The sequence below is a fragment of the Canis lupus genome, chromosome X, assembly GCF_048164855.1.
Source record: "Canis lupus baileyi chromosome X, mCanLup2.hap1, whole genome shotgun sequence".
Lineage (NCBI taxonomy): Eukaryota > Metazoa > Chordata > Mammalia > Carnivora > Canidae > Canis > Canis lupus.
This window is the reverse complement of record NC_132876.1, coordinates 43,419,076-43,439,053: the sequence shown is the minus strand read 5'-3', so window position 1 is coordinate 43,439,053 and position 19,978 is coordinate 43,419,076. Positions and strand designations below refer to the sequence as shown.

Here is a 19,978-nt window from a genome sequence, read left to right as displayed (position 1 = left end):
ATGTATCCTCAAGTATGTGTATGTATGTATGTGTGCATATACACGACTTAAATACCCACAAATGTAGTAAGTCCCTTCAATGGAAAACTATGCAGCAGTCCCAAAGATGACAAAATTTTCTATGGACTGCTACTGAACAATATAAACTATATTTAGTACAATAGCAAGCTAGAGAACAGTATCTACAGTATGCTTCCATTTGAGTAAAAGGAGGGGGTATACCTATGTATTTGCTTGTGCATGCATCAAATATCTCTGGAAAAACATGTATAAACCAGTGAGAAGTGAATGCTTCCATGTAGGGGAGCTGGATGTTTAGCAAGAGTGGGGGGAATCTTCACTTTTTGTACCTTTTGCATTTTGAACCACATGATTAGGTTACCTAGTCAATAATAATTTTTTTATTAAAGAGAACCCTTCTTATACCACAAAGAATCAAAAAAGAAAAAGATCATGTGTTTGGCGGGGGGTGGGGGGGAGGCACACTGTGTGGATTTCTCAGTTCCCAGAGTTAGAGACAATACAACATAGTAAGTAGTACAGACTTCAATTTTTGTTTTGGCAAGTTACAAGTATATGTGAATGTCAATAAGTTTCTTTAACTGGCCTAGGCCAGTTTCCTCATCTGTAAAATTGGGATATTACCTTGAAATAGGATGACTATAAAGTGCTCTATAAAAATATGGTTTTAAAGTCATTTGATAGGTGGTCATCTATGAATGAATATTGTTATCCGGTAGGACTTATTCAAACTTTCTGTACTTCCATGCTTAAGTTAGAGGATAAGACCAAAGAACAGCTACTGGAAGACCTTGAGGTACGCAGGTGAATGAATGCTGATATAACATGCACTATTTTGTGGCTGTGGCACAGAGCATAGACAGAATGTTAAGCATGGACTAAGCGTAGGTAATACCAAAGTCTGTCCCAGGTAAATACTATATGGTGGTAGGGCTGGATTCTGCTGCTCAACCAAACTGTCCAATTGACACATCGATCAATACATACATAGAAAAATTTGCCGAAGTTGCTGGTGAGTTTGCCCCCTGGGAAAGTGCCAAAGGGTGGAACACTGACCATCATACCAGAAATGTATACAACTTCTAATAATACATACATCCTATTGGTACAGAAGTGATACTCAGTACATTATGAATCCACTAGGTGGGATAAGTGGAGAATAAATGGCTAGAAAGACAAGTAGGATGGAATTGCAACTCAAAAACAAGGTCACAAGGAAGTTCTCTCTTTACCTGTGTATAACTGTAGCCAGTCCTAGTGGTAGGTACCAAGGGACAAACATTCAGAAAATTGCACTAGAAGGAAAAACAGGCTATTTCTGGCTTTGCCAAACTTATTAACTGTGGAATAATAGCTATTCCATTTCCCACAGTATGCTTTTCCCTGCTTTAAAAGGGACACAGTGTCTAAAAGATTTGAGACAGTTTATAAAAAGATTTGAGAGTTCTAGATGTTATTCATGGGGGCTCAGAGATCTTACCATGAGGTAATTTCGCCCCAGAAGAATTTATGACAAACTGAAAAATATGCCTCATTTGTCTTTCTGACAATTTAATAAGGTTCGTTTAATTAAGCCAGAAGTTCTTCCTTAACATAGACATATTTTCAGTGTTTGTCCTTTTTAGATGTTTTGTTCACAGAACACTTCTGATGAATACATTATGAAGCAATTATAATTTCCAGATTTGGAAGAAGATGCTAAAACCAAAAATCTTCTCTAGAAGAGGGATGGCATCACTCATCCAATATTAAGAGTAATCAACTGTGCGTGTCTTTCAAATTCCCCAAATGAGATAGCATAAATGCTGTTATAGAGAAAATAAATATATCATCTTTTTCAAAGGACAAAGAAAAGTAGATAAGCACTGAAAAAGTGTCAAATTTAAGAACACAGCAGATTTAAGAACTCTTCCTTCAAGCTAATATTTTAGCTGATCTTTAACAATGGTTAGGAGAGGCTCAAGACTAACAAAAATGTTGCCTGAAAATGGGTTATTTGTAATCTTTTAATTAATATTTGTTCAACAATGTCATGTCTTTTAGACACCGATTAGACCCAGAGTCAGAAGCAAACTTAGAGATGAATTAGTCCCAGGCTCCAGATTCCAGACAGTACAGAGATCTGCCAATAAATTTTACATTGTTTTTTTTTTTTTTCAAGCCAGGCACCCCCTCTTCAGTGCCTTTATTTTTTCCTCTTTTTTTTTTAATATTTTATTTATTTATTTAGGATAGTCACAGAGAGAGAGAGAGAGAGAGAGGCAGAGACACAGGCAGAGGGAGAAGCAGGCTCCATGCACCGGGAGCCCGACGTGGGATTCGATCCTGGGTCTCCAGGATCGCGCCCTGGGCCAAAGGCAGGCGCCAAACTGCTGCGCCACCCAGGGATCCCAAATTTTACATTGTTAACTGTATTGATCTGGAAACCATTCTCCATCCACTGGCTTCTTCTATGTCCTGGGAAAAAACCCTCAAACTCCCAGTGAAAATTCAATAGGAGTGCTTTAGCCTCTTGTTTTACTGAGGAACTTTAGAGTAAACACATACCATTAGTGAAAGGACATAAAGGAATCACAAAACTTCAGAGAAATGAAAACTAGTTTCTTTTACTTGGGAAAACCTTATTAATACGGTTAAACACTTTCATGGGATAGATAAAAGATAATGCCCAAAATGAAATTATTCGCCCAATTAATTAAGTAGGGACAAGACAAAATCCAGTGTTTCCTCTAATATACTATGTACATTGTACTGAATGTAGAACTTAATTCATAAACCAACTACTTTATAAGAATTAAATCTACAAAAACAATACGGAAAATGTCTTTATCTAGGGTGTAACAGAAACAACACTGGGCTCAAAAATTAGAGATGACTCAAAATCTTAGTAAAAAGCTCTTTACCTATAGAAATCATCCACAAAATTAAATGGTTTCTGGATTATTTTCATATTCTAAAGTTTTGAGTGGTAACAAAAGCTTACCTGATAAACCTGTTACTTTGAGAAGTATGGGTAGGAATGGAAAGGCCACGTAAGTTCCGATGTTTACCTATAAGGTGGTAAAAATCACTGATACTCAATTTCAAAAATATTTCCTTCCTGTAGTATTACCCCTCAGGATAGTCATGTTCAGTCAGTATTACAGAAATTTAGCTCAGTATTTATAGGCAACTAAGATCTAGTCACTCAAATACTTTTAAAGAAGTTTGCTTTCATGTTACACTTTTATTTTTTAGAATATCACCTTTATTTATGACTTAGGTAAAACATGCAACACAAGAGATCAGACTGTTCCCAAGCTAAGAACAAGGCTTTTTCTTGAAAAAACAAAATACACAAAAACCAACAACTAAATCATAGGCTAAAACCAAATAAAATAGTAGGTTATTTGTACATCAAAAATAAATGAATTGCCTGAACCTTACCCTTTTAAAAATAACCTAATTCAAGACTGAGATCCACCCTAACATTTCTTCTTCTCCAAATTTCTATAGAATACCTTCTGTAACTTATAACACACTCCTTTGTATTTTCTATATTGTTATCATACAGACAGGCACTAACTATATCCCAAACTAGACAGTAAGTTCCTTTGAGGAAAAAGACCACAGTATCTTGCACTATATGTTGAAAGTTAACAGGCACCCAGTAAAGACTGGTTGGCATCTGTTTCTTGGCCAACATTTCTTGATGATCTGGTCAGAGCAAGAAGGACAATGTGTGCTGCTGGTAGAATATGGAATCTAGGAGAGTTTAAGATACAAATTACACACACAGAGTCAACATCTATTAGGTTGCTGCCTAGAGACAAGAGGGCTAATATAGTTCTGATTTGCTAATATTAAGAGCCAAACTACAGTATAATTCTCAACAGCACAATATATAAATGAAAAAAACCCAAACCAACCACATGTACACTCTATTGCAACCAAAATTAAGTAATAATTGTGAATACTACTCCATTTCACATCATCACAATTTTTAGGTAATGTATAATCCCAGAACAAGATGCTGAAGATATGGTCATTCAATCAAAGGCAATTCTGATATGGTTTTCCTGCTCCGTGCGACGATGATCCTCGAAAACCTGTGTTACCTCTTCTACTTTCCTTTGCAGCATGCCTACAGGAGGAAAAACCATGCATCATTAATCTGAGGTCAAAATATCCCAGGAACATAATAACTTACATTTGGATTTCAACACAAGATTTATAAAACACCAATTTTATTTAATAGCTTTAAGTATTAGAATATGCAGGAAAAAATCATCTATCTGTTTAGAAACTATGAAAACAGTGGACAAAACTGTTCTTGATTTGCTCTCTCTAGTTTTCTGGTAAATAACTGTCTACTTGACATTTATGTTTTGTTGAAGACAAGTGAGAACTGCTTTTTACTCATTATAGCTTAAAAATGCTATACAAGGTGGTCATTAAATTGAGGGTATAGATTTCGGTAGAGGTCTTTGCTGTCTATATGCAAATTAGTACACATAGTATATTCACATTTCTGTCCCTTTCTAATGATTTAATTTAACTTGGTGGTCCTCAATCTGCTCAGAGGCAGAGCAACACAAAATACCACTAATTTTACCATATAAAACAGCAACATTCTGTAGTAAAAATAAGCTGTCAAAGTAAGCATGATAATCTAGTTTTTTCTATTAATGTGCAGTTGGTCATTTGTTTTAGTGTTCATTAATGCTTACTTCATCAATAGGCAATAGCTGGTGTGAAAGATTTAAAAACAAACTTTACAAGAGAAAAACTAAAAACATGAAACAATATACCTTAATTTTCTTCAGCCAATTAGAAAAGCCCCAACGTTATAAATAAATAAGTAACTGACCAAAACAAAACAGAAAGATACACAAAGCTGGAAGAAACAATCCAGGAAGAATAAAACATTTTTCAAAGATTTTATTTATTTATTTGAGAGAGAGAGAGTGTGTGTGTGTGCAAGCATGAGCAGCGGGGAGTGGCAGAGGGAGAAAGAGAAGCAAACTCCCCACTGAGCAGGGAGCCCAATGTGGGGCTCAATCCCAGGACCCTGAGACCATGACTCAAGCCAAAGGCAGATGCTTCACCAACTGAGCCACCCAGGCATCCCAGGAAAAATAAAATATTTTAAAAAATCATTAATAATGTCAGAGAGAGGATACTGAATCCATGAAATAAGAAATGGATGCTATTTAAAACACATATACACAAATCATAAAACAATAGAAAAAGCTCTTACAAACTAAAAATTATGACAGATGCAAAGATCAATATAAAGACTAGAATAAAAAGCTGAGTACTTATTTGAGAAAGTTTAACAAAAATACAACAGAAACCTAATTCCAGAAAATTCCCCCAAACTGATAGAAACTAGTTTCTTCATTGGAAAAGCTCAGTGAATACCCTCTCAATGGATGAATTAAACAAACCTACACAGAGGCACATCATCTGAAATTTCAGCATTGTGGGGAAGATCCCCAAAACTTCCATACGAAAAAAAAAAAACAACATGAGAAGGATGGGGTCAGATAAAGGTTCAGGAGTCAGAATGGACCTCAAATCTAGAAGACAATGAACAACACTGTCAAATGTTTAAAAGAAAATTATTTTCAAGCTAGATTTTGATAGCCAATTATATCAATTGTGAGGGTAGAATAAAGACCTATTCTCAAAAAAAAAAAACAAACAGTAATTTGAAAGGATACATGCATCATTATGTTTATTGTAGCATTGTTTACAATAGCCAATCAGTTGTGAAAACAACCCTAGTATCCATTGATAGATGAATGGATAAAGAAAATATGGTGTATATATACTATGGAATATTACTCAGCCATAAAAAAGAATGAAATCTTGCCATCTGTGACAACGTGGATGATCCTAGAGAGTATATGCTAAGTGAAATCAGTCAGTCAAAGACAAATCCTGTATGATTTCACTCAATATGTGGGATTTAAGAAACAAAACAAGAGACAAACAAAAAACAAGACTCAACTACAGATTACAAACAGATGGTTGCCAGAAGGAAGGTGGATTGCCAGGGGAATGGGTGAAATAGACAAAGGGGATACTTATGTTGATGAGCACTTAGAAATGTATAGAATTATGGAATCATTATATTGTACACCTAGAATTAATACAACACTATATATTATTATCCTTGAATAAAAAAGGACCTTTTCAGACATGCAACATCTCAAAAAACTTACTTCCCATGCACTCTCTTAGGAAGCTGATGGAATACATGTTATATTAAAACAAGGGAATAAGCCATAAAACAGGAAGTATAAGAGCCACGAAACAGGAGAGTCAACAAAAAAAGAAATAGATGGAATACAAGATTGCTTTAGAGGGAAGAACCTAGCTGAGTAGTAAACCAAGAGAGCAACAATGCCAGATAATAGATTAGAGATCAGAAGGCTCTGGGAGAAAGGAATCCAAGAAGGTGAAATTTACAGATTTAAAGAAAAAGCATGGAATCAGAGAATGAACTACTGGTAAGAATGTAGATAATTTAGCAAATGATGAAATAAAATTCAAAGGAAAACAAAAACTTGTAAAAGAAATAAGACAGGGGATGCCTGGGTGGCTCAGTTGGTTAAGGGTCTAGCTCTTGATCTTGGCTCAGGTCATGATCTCAGGGTCCTGGGACTGAGCCCCACATCAGGCTCCATACTCAATGGGCAGTCTGCTGGAGATTCTCTCTGCCCCTCTCCCTGCTCTCTCTTGCTCTCTCTCTCTCTCTAAAATAAATAAATCTTTTTTAAAAAAGAAAGAAGACATAATATAATATGCTAACAGCTGGACTGTGAGTAACATTTATGCAATCATAACTCAAACAATAAATATTGTTCTATGTGTAATTGATGACATGGCTATCTTGGTAAGATGATAGAAAAGTGTGCTTACACACATGTATTTATATACTTCTCTATATGTAATATGTATATATATTAGGGAGCAGTATGGTAGTACATTATACATACATACTTATGTATTGCATGTACACACACACACACACACACACACACACACAAAATGAGGGTGATATAAAAGAATTAAGTCCTTATTTCCCGTTTGGAGAAGCCAGTACAGAAGGCCTAAAATGGAAAAACCAAAAAGTAGCAGTATACATGGTATTTAGAGATATAGAAATATTTTTTAAAAACCAGCTGAAATAATTCAAAGTAATTGTTTCTAGTAGGTGGGAAATGGGGTGTGGATAGGGGAGCTGATATTTCTCATAGACCGTATTAAAAAGCATTATATTCTACTTCCAAGGTAAGAGATAAAGAAGACCTGAAATAAGGCAGTGATAGGAATCTACCGAAAAGAAAAGAATCAGGAGCTATTAAGAAGTATCATCATCATCATTTACTGAAGAAATAGAAATAGTCTACCTTAAGTCCCTGAGTAAATAATAGCAACTGTAGCTGAGAAAAAGAATAGTTGTACTGATCTGGGAAGCTCAGGAGAGAGTGAAGATAATGCGCTTAGTTTTACACAAGTTTAATTTGAGGTGACTTTGGGGTAACTATGTGCATATGTTTGTTAACACAGAGCTTTAAAATGGAAAGTAAAAGAACCATTAGTAAAATTGATGGTTAAAGATGACAACTGAGGTTTAAAAACTGCTGATTTTCAAAAAGGCCTTAAAAGAGAACAGTATTAGAGACAAGGAGAGGTCTCAAATCAATAATCTAAGTTCCTACCTTAAGAAAATAGAAGACAAGCAAAATGAACTGAAAGCAAGCAGAAGGAAGGAAATAATAAGATTGGTTATCAATGAAATTGAAAACAGGAACACTATAGAGAAAAATCAATGAAACAAAAAGCTGATTCTTTGGAGAAAAAAAATCAGTAAAATTGATTAACCTCTACCAAGACAGAAAAAACAGAAAACGCAAATGAAACATGGAAGATCACCACAGATCCTGCAGCCATTAAAAGTGTCAAAAGGAAATCCTAAGAACAACTTTATGCTAATAAATTCAGTAACTTAGCAGAATTGTACCAACTCCTAGAAAACCACAAATTATGAAATTCAACCAAGATAATCTGAATAGTCCTGGAAGCATTATAGAAATTTAATTTGTAATTAAAAAGCTCCCCTGCCCAAAAAAAGAAATATCCAGGCCCGTGTGGTTTCACTGGAGAATTCTACCAAATACTTAGAGAAGAATCAATACAATTCTTCACACTCTTCTAAAAAGAGGCCAGCATTACCCTACTAACAAATGAAGAAATGATAGTATACAAAAAGAGAAAACTACAGACCAATATTTCTCATGAACATTTAAAATCTCTCACGTAAAAATCATCCATAAAATTCTAGCAAACCATCCAACATTGTACAAAAGAAACCATAAACCATGATGAAGTAGAAGTTATTCCACAAATTTAAGGCTGACTCAACATTGGGACGCCAGGATGGCTCAGGGGTTGAGCGTCTGCCTTCGGCTCAGGTCCTGATCCCAGGATCTGGGATCGAGTCCCACATCAGGCTCCTTGTGGGGAGCCTGCTTCTCCCTCTGCCTGTGTCTCTGCCTCTCTCTTTCTCTTCTCTCTCTCTGTCTCTCATGAATAAATAAATAAAACCTTAAAAAAAAGGCTGACTCAACATTTAAAAATGTGTCAATGTAGCCTTTGGGTAAATACCCAGTAGTGTAATTGTTTGATCATAGGGTAGATCTATTTTCAGATTTTTGAGGAAATTCCATACTGTTCTCCAGAATGGCTGCAACAGTTTGTATTCCCATCAACAGTGGAAGAGAGTTCTCCCTTTCTCCACATCCTCGCCAATACCTGTTGTTTTTTGTGTTCTTCATTTCAGTCATTCTGACAGATGTGAGGTGGTATCTCACTGTGGTTTTGATTTGTATTTCCCTGATGATGAGTGATGTTGAGCAACTTTTCATGTGTCTGTCAGCCATCTGGATGTCTTCTTTAGACAAGTGTCTATTCATGTCTTCTGCCTATTTCTTACTAGGTATTTACCCAAAGAATACAAAAATACAGATTCGAAGGTGTACATGCACCCCAATGTTTACCAGCATTATCAACAATAGCCAAACTGTGGAGAGAGACCAAATGTCCATCAACTGATGAATGGATAAAGAGGATGTGCTATATATATTATAAATATAATGGAATATTACTCAGCCATCAAAAAGAATGCAATCTTGCCATTTGCAATGACGTGGATGGAGCTAGAGTGTGTTATGTTAAGTGAAATATGTCAGTCATTGAAAGACAAATATCATATGATCTCACTCCTATGTGAAATTTAAAAAAGAAAACAGATGAACATATGTGGCGGGGAAAGAGGGAAACAAGCCATAAGTGACTTAGAGACAGAGAACAAACTGAGGGTTGATGGAGGGATGTGGGTGGGGGATGGGCATTAAGGAGGGCACTTATGATGAGCACTGGGTGTTGTATGGAAGTGATGAATCACTGAATTCTACTCCAGAAACCAATATTGTACTATATATTAACTAACAAAATGTAAATTTAAATAAGTATCAATGCAAATCTACCATATCAACAAGTTAAAAAAGAAAAAACATACAATTATATCAACTGATAGAAAAAGCATTAGACAAAATCCACTACCCATTCATGATAAAAATTGCCAGCAAGTCAGGAACAGAGTGGAATTATCTAAACTTGATATAAAGAGCATCTACAAAAAGCCTACAGCTAACATCAATACTTAAAGTGAAAGAATGAAGCTTTCCATGCAAACTCAGGAACATGACAAGGATGTCTGCTCTCATAACTCTTATTCAGCACAGTACAGGAAGTTCTAGCCAGTGCAACGTGAGGAAAAGAAATAAATGGCATACAGATTGGAAAGGAAGAAATAAAACTCCCTATTTGCAGATGATATAATGACCTACATAGAAAATCTCAAGAAATCAAAAAACAAAACAAAACAAAAATTCCTAGAACAAGTGAGTTCAGCAAGCATACAAACAAGATCAACATATAAAAACGAGTTGTATTTTTATGTGCTAGCAATGAACATATGGAAACCAAAATGTAAAACATAATACCATTTATAATCACAATAAATTAAAATGAAATAGTTAGCTAGAAATCTAACAAAACCAGGGGATCCCTGGGTGGCTCAGCAGTTTAGCTCCTGCCTTTGGCCCAGGGCACGATCCTGGAGTCCCAGGATCGAGTCCCATGTCGGGCTCCCGGCATGGAGCCTGCTTCTCCCTCCTCCTGTGTCTCTGCCTCTCTCTTTCTCTCTCTCTCTATCATAAATAAATAAATAAATAAATAAATAAATAAATAAATAAATCTAAAAAAAAGAAATCTAACCAAACCAAAATGTATATAATGTCGGTGCTGAAAATTACAAAATGTTGATGAAAAAAATAAAAGAAACCCTAAAAAAATGTTGGGTCACACCACATTCATGGATGGGAAGATTCAACATAGTAAAAAATGTCAATTCTCCCTCAAACTGATCCACAGGCTTAATGTAATTCCTATCAAATTCCAGCAAATTTTTATGGCAAGGAATTAAAATGGCCAAAACAATCTTGATGGCAAAAATAATAACATGACAGGAATCCCTCTACCAGATATTAAGGTTTATTATACAGCTACAGTAATGAAGACAGTGTGATATTAGTGGAGGGAAACACATATTGATCTATGGGATAGAGAGCTCAGGAAAAGATCCATATGCCAAACTGATGTTTGACAAAGGTGTAAAAGCAATTCAATTGAGGAAGAATAGTCTTTTCAACAACTGGTGCTGAAACAATAGGATATCCATAGGCAAAAAAAGGAAAAAAGGAAAAAAGAACCTTGATGTAAACCTCACATCTTATAGAAAAATTAACTCAAAATGGATCACAGCCTTAAATGTAAAATGTGAAACAATAAAATTTGTAGAAAAAAATACGATAAAATCTTTGGTATATAGTACTAGGCAAAAAGTTCTTAGATTTGACATCAAAAGCATAATCCATATAAAAATAGAGAAATTCAGAATTATAAACTTTTGTCCTGTGAATAGCTCTGTTAAGAGGAATAGACAAATGACAAGCCAGGAGATAATATCTGCAAACCACATAGCCAACAAAGGACTAGTATATTTCCTAGAATATATATATAAACTCTCAAAACATTAAAACAAAGGGACACCTCGGTGGCTCAGTTGGTTAAACACCTGTTTTGAGGCTTAGGTCATGATCTCATGGCCCTGGGACTGAGCTCTGTGTGGGGCTCCCTGCTAGGTGGGGAGTCTGCTCATCCTTCTGTCCTTTTGGTTCATTCTTTCTCTCTCTCTCTCTCTCAAATAAATAAATAAAATCTTAAAAAAAAAAGCCAATTAACAAATGGACAGAAAACAAGAACAGACATTTCACCAAAGATGATATACTGATGGCAAAAAAGCATAATAAAAAAGATGTTCAACATCATTAGCCATCAGGGAAATGTAAATTAAAACTGCAATGATATAGATACATATCTATCAGTATGACTAAAATGAAAAAAAAATTGTGAAAATACCAAATGCTATTGAAGACCCAGTCAAATTAGATGTATCATACATCACGGGTGGATATGTAAAATGGTACATCCACTTTGGAAGAAAGTGCAGCAGCTCCTCATAAAACTAAAGATGCAACTACCATATGACCTGGAATTACACTCTTGGATATTTATCCTAGAGAAATGGAAACTTCTGTTCATACAAGAAATATGTACATAAATGTTCACAGAAGCTTTACTCATGAGTAGCCAAAAACTGGAAACATCCCACATGTCCTACAACCTTAAATGTGTAAACTGTGGTGCATATATGTTACCAAGTATTAGCAACAAAAAGGATCAAACCCTTGACACGTAATTTAGATGGATCTCAGGGGAATTACAAGGAGAAAAAAAGAAAAAGCCAACCCCAAATGGTTATATGCAGTATGATTCCATTTATATAGTATTTTGAAATGATGCAATTTTAGAAATGGGAGAATATAGATCGGTGGTTTCTAAGAATTAAGAACTGGGTTAGGGATGTGGGAAGACAGTGGGTGTGGCAATAAAAGGGGGATATGAGGGATTCTTACAGTAATGGAACTGTTCTGTATTTTGACTACAGTAATGGATATACAAACCTACACATGTGATAAAATTGGTATAACTAAATGCACACAAACACAATACAAGTAAAAACCGGAAAAATCTGAAGACAGATTACACCAATGTCAATATACTGGTTGTGTTGCTGTACTACAGTTTTACAAAATATTACCACTGGGGAAAACTAGGTAAAGAATAAATAGGATCTCTGTATTATTTCTTCAGGACCTCTATATTATTTCTTAAAAGTATATGTGAATGTACAATTAACTCAATAAAAATTTCAATGATGAAGACTAACACAAATAAGGACTGGATTCCCAACCTCTTTTCCTAGAAGTGCCTGCTCAATAGGCACATAATATGACCCTCAATTTACATGATGTAACAGTTTTCACAAATCTCTTCTCACTACTTAATATGGTTGGCCATCTTTTCAGCTTTCAATATAGGTTTCCTCATTGTTGCATGCCTGTTAAGCTAAAGTCATATTTTAAGATTTTAGTTACTATAGTACATATGTCTGTATTTGGTTAGGCTGCTGTTTAAAAGCAACCTTGAAATCTCAGGAGCTGAATATAATTTAGGTTTATGTCTCATTCAGAAAGAGGAAGAAAGATAGAAAGGGGGCAAGAAAAGAGGAAAGAGAGGACACTGTCCTATTTGTCTTAGCTACTTTTTAAATTGGTGATGTGAAGATTACTCTGCTTGTGTATAGCATTACCCTCCACACAAAATTAATAAAATATACATTTCAAGGTAAGGCATAAAAAGAAAAGACTGTGAAAGTATCCTGAATTTTTGGAGGTGACATGGCAGAAATGAGGTAGTAGAATTATTATTACATTACATCCTAAGTGGTGTTCAGACAGTCATCCTGTTGAAATATCACTTACTATTCAAGTCTTATCTTAATTCTACCTCTTCTGGGAAATCAACTAAAGATTAGATTTCTCTTTCTTTGTCCCCCAACTCCCACACTTTGAACCTGTTAAGAGAGTGTGCTGCTGATGTCTGTTATCTCCTACACCAATTAACAGTGTCTTGGCCCATAGTAGGTGTTTAGTATTTAAGAGTCACAACGGGATCCCTGGGTGGCGCAGCGGTTTAGCGCCTGCCTTTGGCCCAGGGCACAATCCTGGAGACCCGGGATCGAATCCTACATCGGGCTCCCGGTGCATGGAGCCTGCTTCTCCCTCTGCCTGTGTCTCTGCCTCTCTCTCTCTCTCTCTCACTGTGTGCCTATCATAAATAAATAAAATTAAAAAAAAATAAGAGTCATAACTATGTGGTTCTGACTTGCATCTAAAAGGACACATTCCCATTATACAGTACTTCAGTATCCAAAATGGCTATACATATTACCTTAGTTAAGTCCCACAATATCAATCAGGATAGAGAAAATTAAAAACTCAAGAAGAAGGTAAGGTTCAGTAGCTTCCCAAAGGCCAAAGCTAATGAAAAATGATACCAGGATTCATATCTTCAGACTCCCATCTATGAGTGCTTTTTCTATTACAGTGTGCCTGTTTGTCAAATTCTGTGAAGATTTTAAAGAAAAAGTACTATGCTGGGCTAGTAATTGTCACCACAGCATAATGATATTTGTTATCCTTTCAAACCCTGAAGTGCTCAAAATAAGGCAGCCCTATCTGAACCCCATCTGGGGAGATTTCATCGGTGAAATACTATCAGGCCATTTCATCTATGAAATGGCCATTGAGCATGGGCCCCAAAACAGCATTATAGAAAGACTCCAGCATATTTATAGTTTTTAGTTACTAACAGGAAGAAAATTGCTTTGGAGAAAAATCTGTATATCTCACAAACAATATAAATCCTGCTATTTGGGAGTGATTTAAATCATGTTACATATAATTCATCTGGGGAGGCTCTCCAGCTTGAGGAAATTCACTTGGGCACAAAATGTACATAAGCAGGATTAGTGAGAAATCTAATTTTGCAGATGCATTGAGTGTATTTCAAATCTGGATTTACATATAGAAAAGGAATTTTAGAAGTGGAGCTCCGAGAATGTTAACCATCATGCACTATTTCCTAACAGGAGCTGAAGACTTCATCATTTTTAACCTTCATACCCTAATCTAACCTAAAAAAGATTCTTTAGAATCAAGGAACAATAACATGATGGTAAATCTATCTTGTTTGCAAAGGAGAGCAGAGATAAGGAAGTAGCTCATTAAACAATGGAAAGACATAAAATACGTTTCAGTTAACTGCAATGGGAAGAAGCACATGGGCACCTGTCTCTGTTGAGCTTACAAGACCTTTATAGCAGCAATGTCCACAATAGTCAAACTGTGGAAGGAGCCTCGGTGTCCATCGAAAGATGAATGAATAAAGAAGATGTGGTCTATGTATACAATGGAATATTACTCAGCCATTAGAAATGACAAATACCCACCATTTGCTTCAATGTGAATGGAACTGGAGGGTATTATGCTGAGTGAAGTAAGTCAATCGGAGAAGCACAAACATTATATGGTCTCATTCATTTGGAGAATATAAAAAATAGTGAAAGGGAATAAAGGGGAAAGGAGAGAAAATGAGTGGGAAATATCAGTGAAGGGATCCCTGGGTGGCGCAGCGGTTTGGCGCCTGCCTTTGGCCCAGGGCGCGATCCTGGAGACCCGGGATCGAATCCCACGTCAGGCTCCCGGTGCATGGAGCCTGCTTCTCCCTCTGCCTATGTCTCTGCCTCTCTCTCTCTCTGTGTGTGTGACTATCATAAATAAATGAAAAAAAAAAAAAAAAAAAAAAAAAAAGGAAATATCAGTGAAGGTGACAGAGCATGAGAGACTCCTAACTCCGGGAAACAAACAAGGGGTGGTGGAAGGGGAGGTGGGCAGGGGGATGGGGTGACTGGGTGATGGGCTCTGAGGGGGGCATTTGATGAGATGAGCACTGGATATTATGCTATATGTTGGCAAAGTGAACTCCAATAAAAAATATATACAAAAAAATAAAGACTAAAAAAATAAATAAAAAATAAAGTGAGTTGCCACATCTCTGGCAGATCCAGAGCATTTGCTTCTCAAGTATCTGAAGTGAAACATGATACTTCAGGATACAACAGGTGACCTTGCTGATCACCAAGATTTCCCAAAGAATTTAAGAAAGAGAAAGGTAAAACAAAACACCTTAATCAGTAAGTCAGATTTTGTTTTAGAGGATAGAAGAGAAAGAAGACATTTTATTTGGAATTCAAAGACATCTTTTGGCATTTCAGCATTCGATGTTCTTCAGAGATAAGAGAGATGAAAGTCAATGAATAAAAATATTTTTAAAGCATCTATCTGACCAAGCTTCTTTAAAAAATATGGCACATTGACATCATAATACCATATTGCATATTTGAAAGTTGCTAAAAAAAGTAGATATTAAAAATTGTTGTCACAAGAAAAACACACAAAAAAACTTTTTTTGTAACTATATAAGATGACAGGTGTTAACCTGACTTATTGTGGTAATAATTTACAATATATACAAATACTGAATCATGGCATTGTGTACCTGAAAATAATAAGTTATATGTCAAATATACCTCAATTTAAAAAAAAAGGTTTTGGGACAACTGGGTGGCTCAGTGGTTGAGCACCTGCTTTCTGCTCAGGGCATGATCCTGGGGTTGAGGGATCAAGTCCCACATTGGGCTCCCCACAGGGAGCCTGCTTCTACCTCTGCCTATGCCTCTGCCTTTCTGTCTCTCATGAATAAATAAATAAAATCTTTAAAAATAAAATAAAATAAAAAATTTAAAAGTCTTAAAAATACCCAATCCTGAAAAATCTAATTTAAAATAATTCCCTCAAACAATAAATATTAACATTGGGTAAAAATGAATTACAATTGTGACATATCACAAAAAACTGCTTCTCTGAAATGATCCCGAAGGCATCTGATGCAAGAGTTAGTCACGCCACACCAGACAACTAAGAATATTTTACATGAAAAAGAAAAAAATAAAGTGATTGTATACTAGTGCTAATGGGACTGTATTTTGGAAACATCACAAAATTCCTTATGATATTTTTAGTTACTCCAAGAGTCTTCTCTTTCTCCCCTAAATAGCAGTCAAAATGTTGTGAGCAGCTATTAAATTATTATGGGGTTGTAACCCATAAGAGACTGCAAAGATCATGGATTAAATATATTTTAGTTGTGATGCTTTCAGACACCTTGCCAAAAATGCAAAATGCCATGAAAATACTCAAGGAACTTCTAAGTAATGATAAGTTTAAGATTTTACACTGCCTGTCCCTTCATTGTGGCATGTGATAAATATTAATATTATGGACCCAACAATAGTGTGGTATATGGAGAAACAAAAAAAGCCTGTCCTTCACCCCTATTTCCCTCTCTCTCTAAGAGAAGTAGCTCCACATATTTAAAATGAATGGCAAATTAGCTCAGATTGATTGGCAACTCTGTCCTAAGTGGTCCCAGAAGAGCTGGAGCTGCTGCAGTTTCAGTGACTGCCAACTCAGAAGACAGATGTATGACCGCATTGTTATCAAGCAAACCTTGAAATAAGGCTGTAATTTTTACAGAGACAAGAGAGGAAAGTGGTATTTGACTATCTCTACTATTAACCTTCAATTTTCAATTATCTATACTAATCAAGAGGAAAAGAGGTAGAGATAATGTTAAGCAATGGATGAATATCAAATTTGCAAACTGGTCAATATGAGCACATAGTCAGACATTCTCTAATTCAATGCTCTCATACTTATCTCAGATACTTTCCAGCTCAGTCTCATCAGACAGTTCTATGGAGGTTAGAGGAAAAAAGGGGCCTGCTTCTCTATAACTTACTCATGAGTATTGAACAGTTGATTAGACAGTACCATCTTTTAACATATTTCAAGTATACTGCATGGTTTCACTTTTAAAGATAAGCTGATTCTTAAGTTAAATACATGATCCTATTAGCATTATGGTTGCTATGTTTCATAATAGGAAAAAAATCATACTAATGTTAAGGATATTAAATCACAAAAACATTTCCCAGAAACCTTTTAAAATACAGATTTTGACATTAAAATCATTTTTTAAAAAACTATACAGTTTAGGGGCACCTGGGTGGCTCAGGCAGTTAAACATCTGCCTGCAGCTTAGGTCATGATCATCAGGGTCCAGGGATTGAGCTCTGCCTTGGGCTCCTTGCTCAGTGGAGAGTCTGCTTCTTCCTCTTCTACACGCATCCCACCTCCACCCCCACCCTGCCCCTGGCGCCCTGCTGGCACGCTCTTTCTTTCTCTCAAATAAAATCTTTAAAAACCCAAAACTAGGGGAAACCTGGGTGGCTCAGTGGTTGAGTATCTGCCTTTGGCTCAAGTCTTGATCTCTAGGTCCTGGGATCGAATCCTGCATCAGGCTCCTGGCAGGGAGCCTGCTTCTCCTTCTGCCTATGTCTCTGCCTCTCTCTGTTTCTCATGAATAAATAAATAAAATATTTTAAAAAATTTAAAAAACTATACAGATTTTTCTTCAGTAGAAAATATATTATTAAAAATATATTATTGCCATTAAAAACACATGCATTAATTTTTCTATAATTATTATTTGAATGTGAATAAATGGACTTATTGAGAAGTTTAACCTTTAACTTCTCAGTCCATAGACCATTTCAGTAAATGTGATCTCATTAACTATTAAAAAGCAAAATAAACCACAAACAACAAAAAAACCCCATTCTTAGCATAATTGAAGCCTGCTACTCTCCATTACTTGATCATGTCATTTCCTGATATGAAAAGGAAAGGTTCCTTGGGTGGGAACAGCAAAAAGGAGCCCACAGTATCATGAATTACTGGGCTTTCCCCCTACTCTTCATCATGACCTCCACTGTCTCAGTTGAGAATCTACTGACCTTATTGTGCTTCCTGCTCAATTGAATTTTAAGCAAGAAAGTCAACTCCCAGTCAGTAATCATTACTATCCATAGTCTTACTCTTTTTACCCTGTGTGGTCTGAGAAATTTACCCAGACATTTAGAACATATGTCCCACACAAAGTACTGCCATTATCATACTTTGAAGACCCTTGTCCTCTACTGTTGGTAGAGGACATGATAAAGATCTGTTTTTCCATCCAGTGATGCCTACATTACAATTGCTTTGAGGGGCACCTGGGTGGCTCAGTCAGTTAAGCGTCTACCTTCAGCTCAGGTCATGATCCCAGGGTCCTGGGATCAAGCCCCACATCAGGCTCCCTGCTCTTTGGGGAGCCTGCTTCTTCCTCTGCCTCTGCTCTCCCACTCTGTCTCATGAAAAAATAAATAAAATATTTGAAAAATTGCTTTGAGAGCATACCAGGAAAAAGAATACTCTTCTGGTAATCTGGAAATTTGGATTCTGGTCCTAGCTTTGCCAGTAACTAGTTGTGTGTTCTTAGGGAAGTCATTTAACCTGTCTGGGCCACAGTTTCTTCATTTATATAAAGTAAGTCCTCTGCAGCAATAGCAACCTTAATTTTATTAGTAGGAAAACATTGGCTGAGAGCCTTGATACTTCACTTTTGACAAAGAAGATCCCAGCCAAGAGAAAAAAATTACTGTAATCTTTCTTTACAGCGTATTTATAATTTGACACCCCCTAACTCCACCCAAGAAGCATTGCTCGTTATAGGAAAATATGCAACACACAGGAAGACAATTGAGTCAAACTTTGCATTATCTTATTCCTTAGTGTTTTCTAAGTCACTGATATTCTCCCACATCTCAGCCATTCTCACAACTTCTCCAAGGTAAGTAATTTTTAGTGATAAATTTCCTGGAACTACCTTCTCTAGACCAATTTAATAGCTACATTTTGAATCCAATGGCTTTGTTGTCTTTCCCCCTCTCCCTCTCTCCTATACACAGTGATCTCTGATAACCAGTTCTGCCACTTTCATTTACTGACTGCTAACCTGGGCCATGCACTGTTCAAGGAAAGTTCAACATTGTTTCTTTTAGTCCTTATAAAACAAACAAACGAACAACAACAACAACAAAAACCCAAACCCTGAAAGGTAAATATAGTCTCTCATTTTTCAAATGAGGATACAGGCTCAGAGAGATTAAGCAACAGTTTAGGTCACACAACTATTAAGTGGTAATGTCTTGACTTGAACCCACACCTATTAGATTCAGAAACTTCTCCTCATCAGGTAACTCATACTAAAGCAATATAGAATTTAACATCCCTGATGATTCAAAGGGTTTAGAAAGAGACAGGACACTTCTTCCTCTGAGAGAAGTAAAGGTGGATGATATAGGTATGTCTGGAAAGGGAAAAAGGTGATAAAGTTCATGGTTGATGACCTCTATTAATGAAGAGAATGAGGAATCTGGAAGTGAGAAATGAGAAAATTTGTATTGTTTTCATACTATATCTTTAAAGAATAACTATTCTGATTGCCTAACTAGCCCCCATTTATCTCAATTACTGAGGTCTCACTATATTCCATATTTTAGACAAAAGCTATAAAAATGATTTTCCCCCATATTTTTATTTTAAATCTATAGAAAGTTGAGAGAATAGTAAAAATCACAAGCTTGTATATCCTCCATATAGATTAACCCACTGTTACTATTTTGCCTCAAATTGCTCTCTTTCTCTTCACAAGATTTTGGTTGAACCACCTGAAGGAAAAATAGACATGACACTTCTCTAATGTAGCACACAGCTTCTAAGAATAAAAATATTTTCCTACACAGCCACAAAAACACATGTAAAAAATAAAAAAATTCATTAATATCATTTAATATACATTTCTTATTCAGTTTCCCTAATTCTAAATAATGTCTTCTTGAGAAAACAGGTGATAAACTCCTTGACGTTGGCCT

The 19,978-nt window shown here is 35.9% G+C and overlaps 1 protein-coding gene across 9 annotated transcripts in view; it reads right to left on the bottom strand.

Moving 5' to 3' along the window:
• Positions 1-3,227: 3,227 nt before the first annotated feature.
• Positions 3,228-19,978, bottom strand: part of NUP62CL (nucleoporin 62 C-terminal like) — a 94,178-nt gene continuing 77,427 nt past the window's right edge. For all 9 annotated transcript variants that reach the window (XM_072818240.1, XM_072818241.1, XM_072818236.1 and 6 more), the window contains one exon: positions 3,228-4,144. In XM_072818240.1, coding sequence (XP_072674341.1) covers positions 4,050-4,144 — 95 coding nt within the window. In that variant the 3' untranslated portion in view covers positions 3,228-4,049. The remainder of the gene's footprint in view (positions 4,145-19,978) is intronic.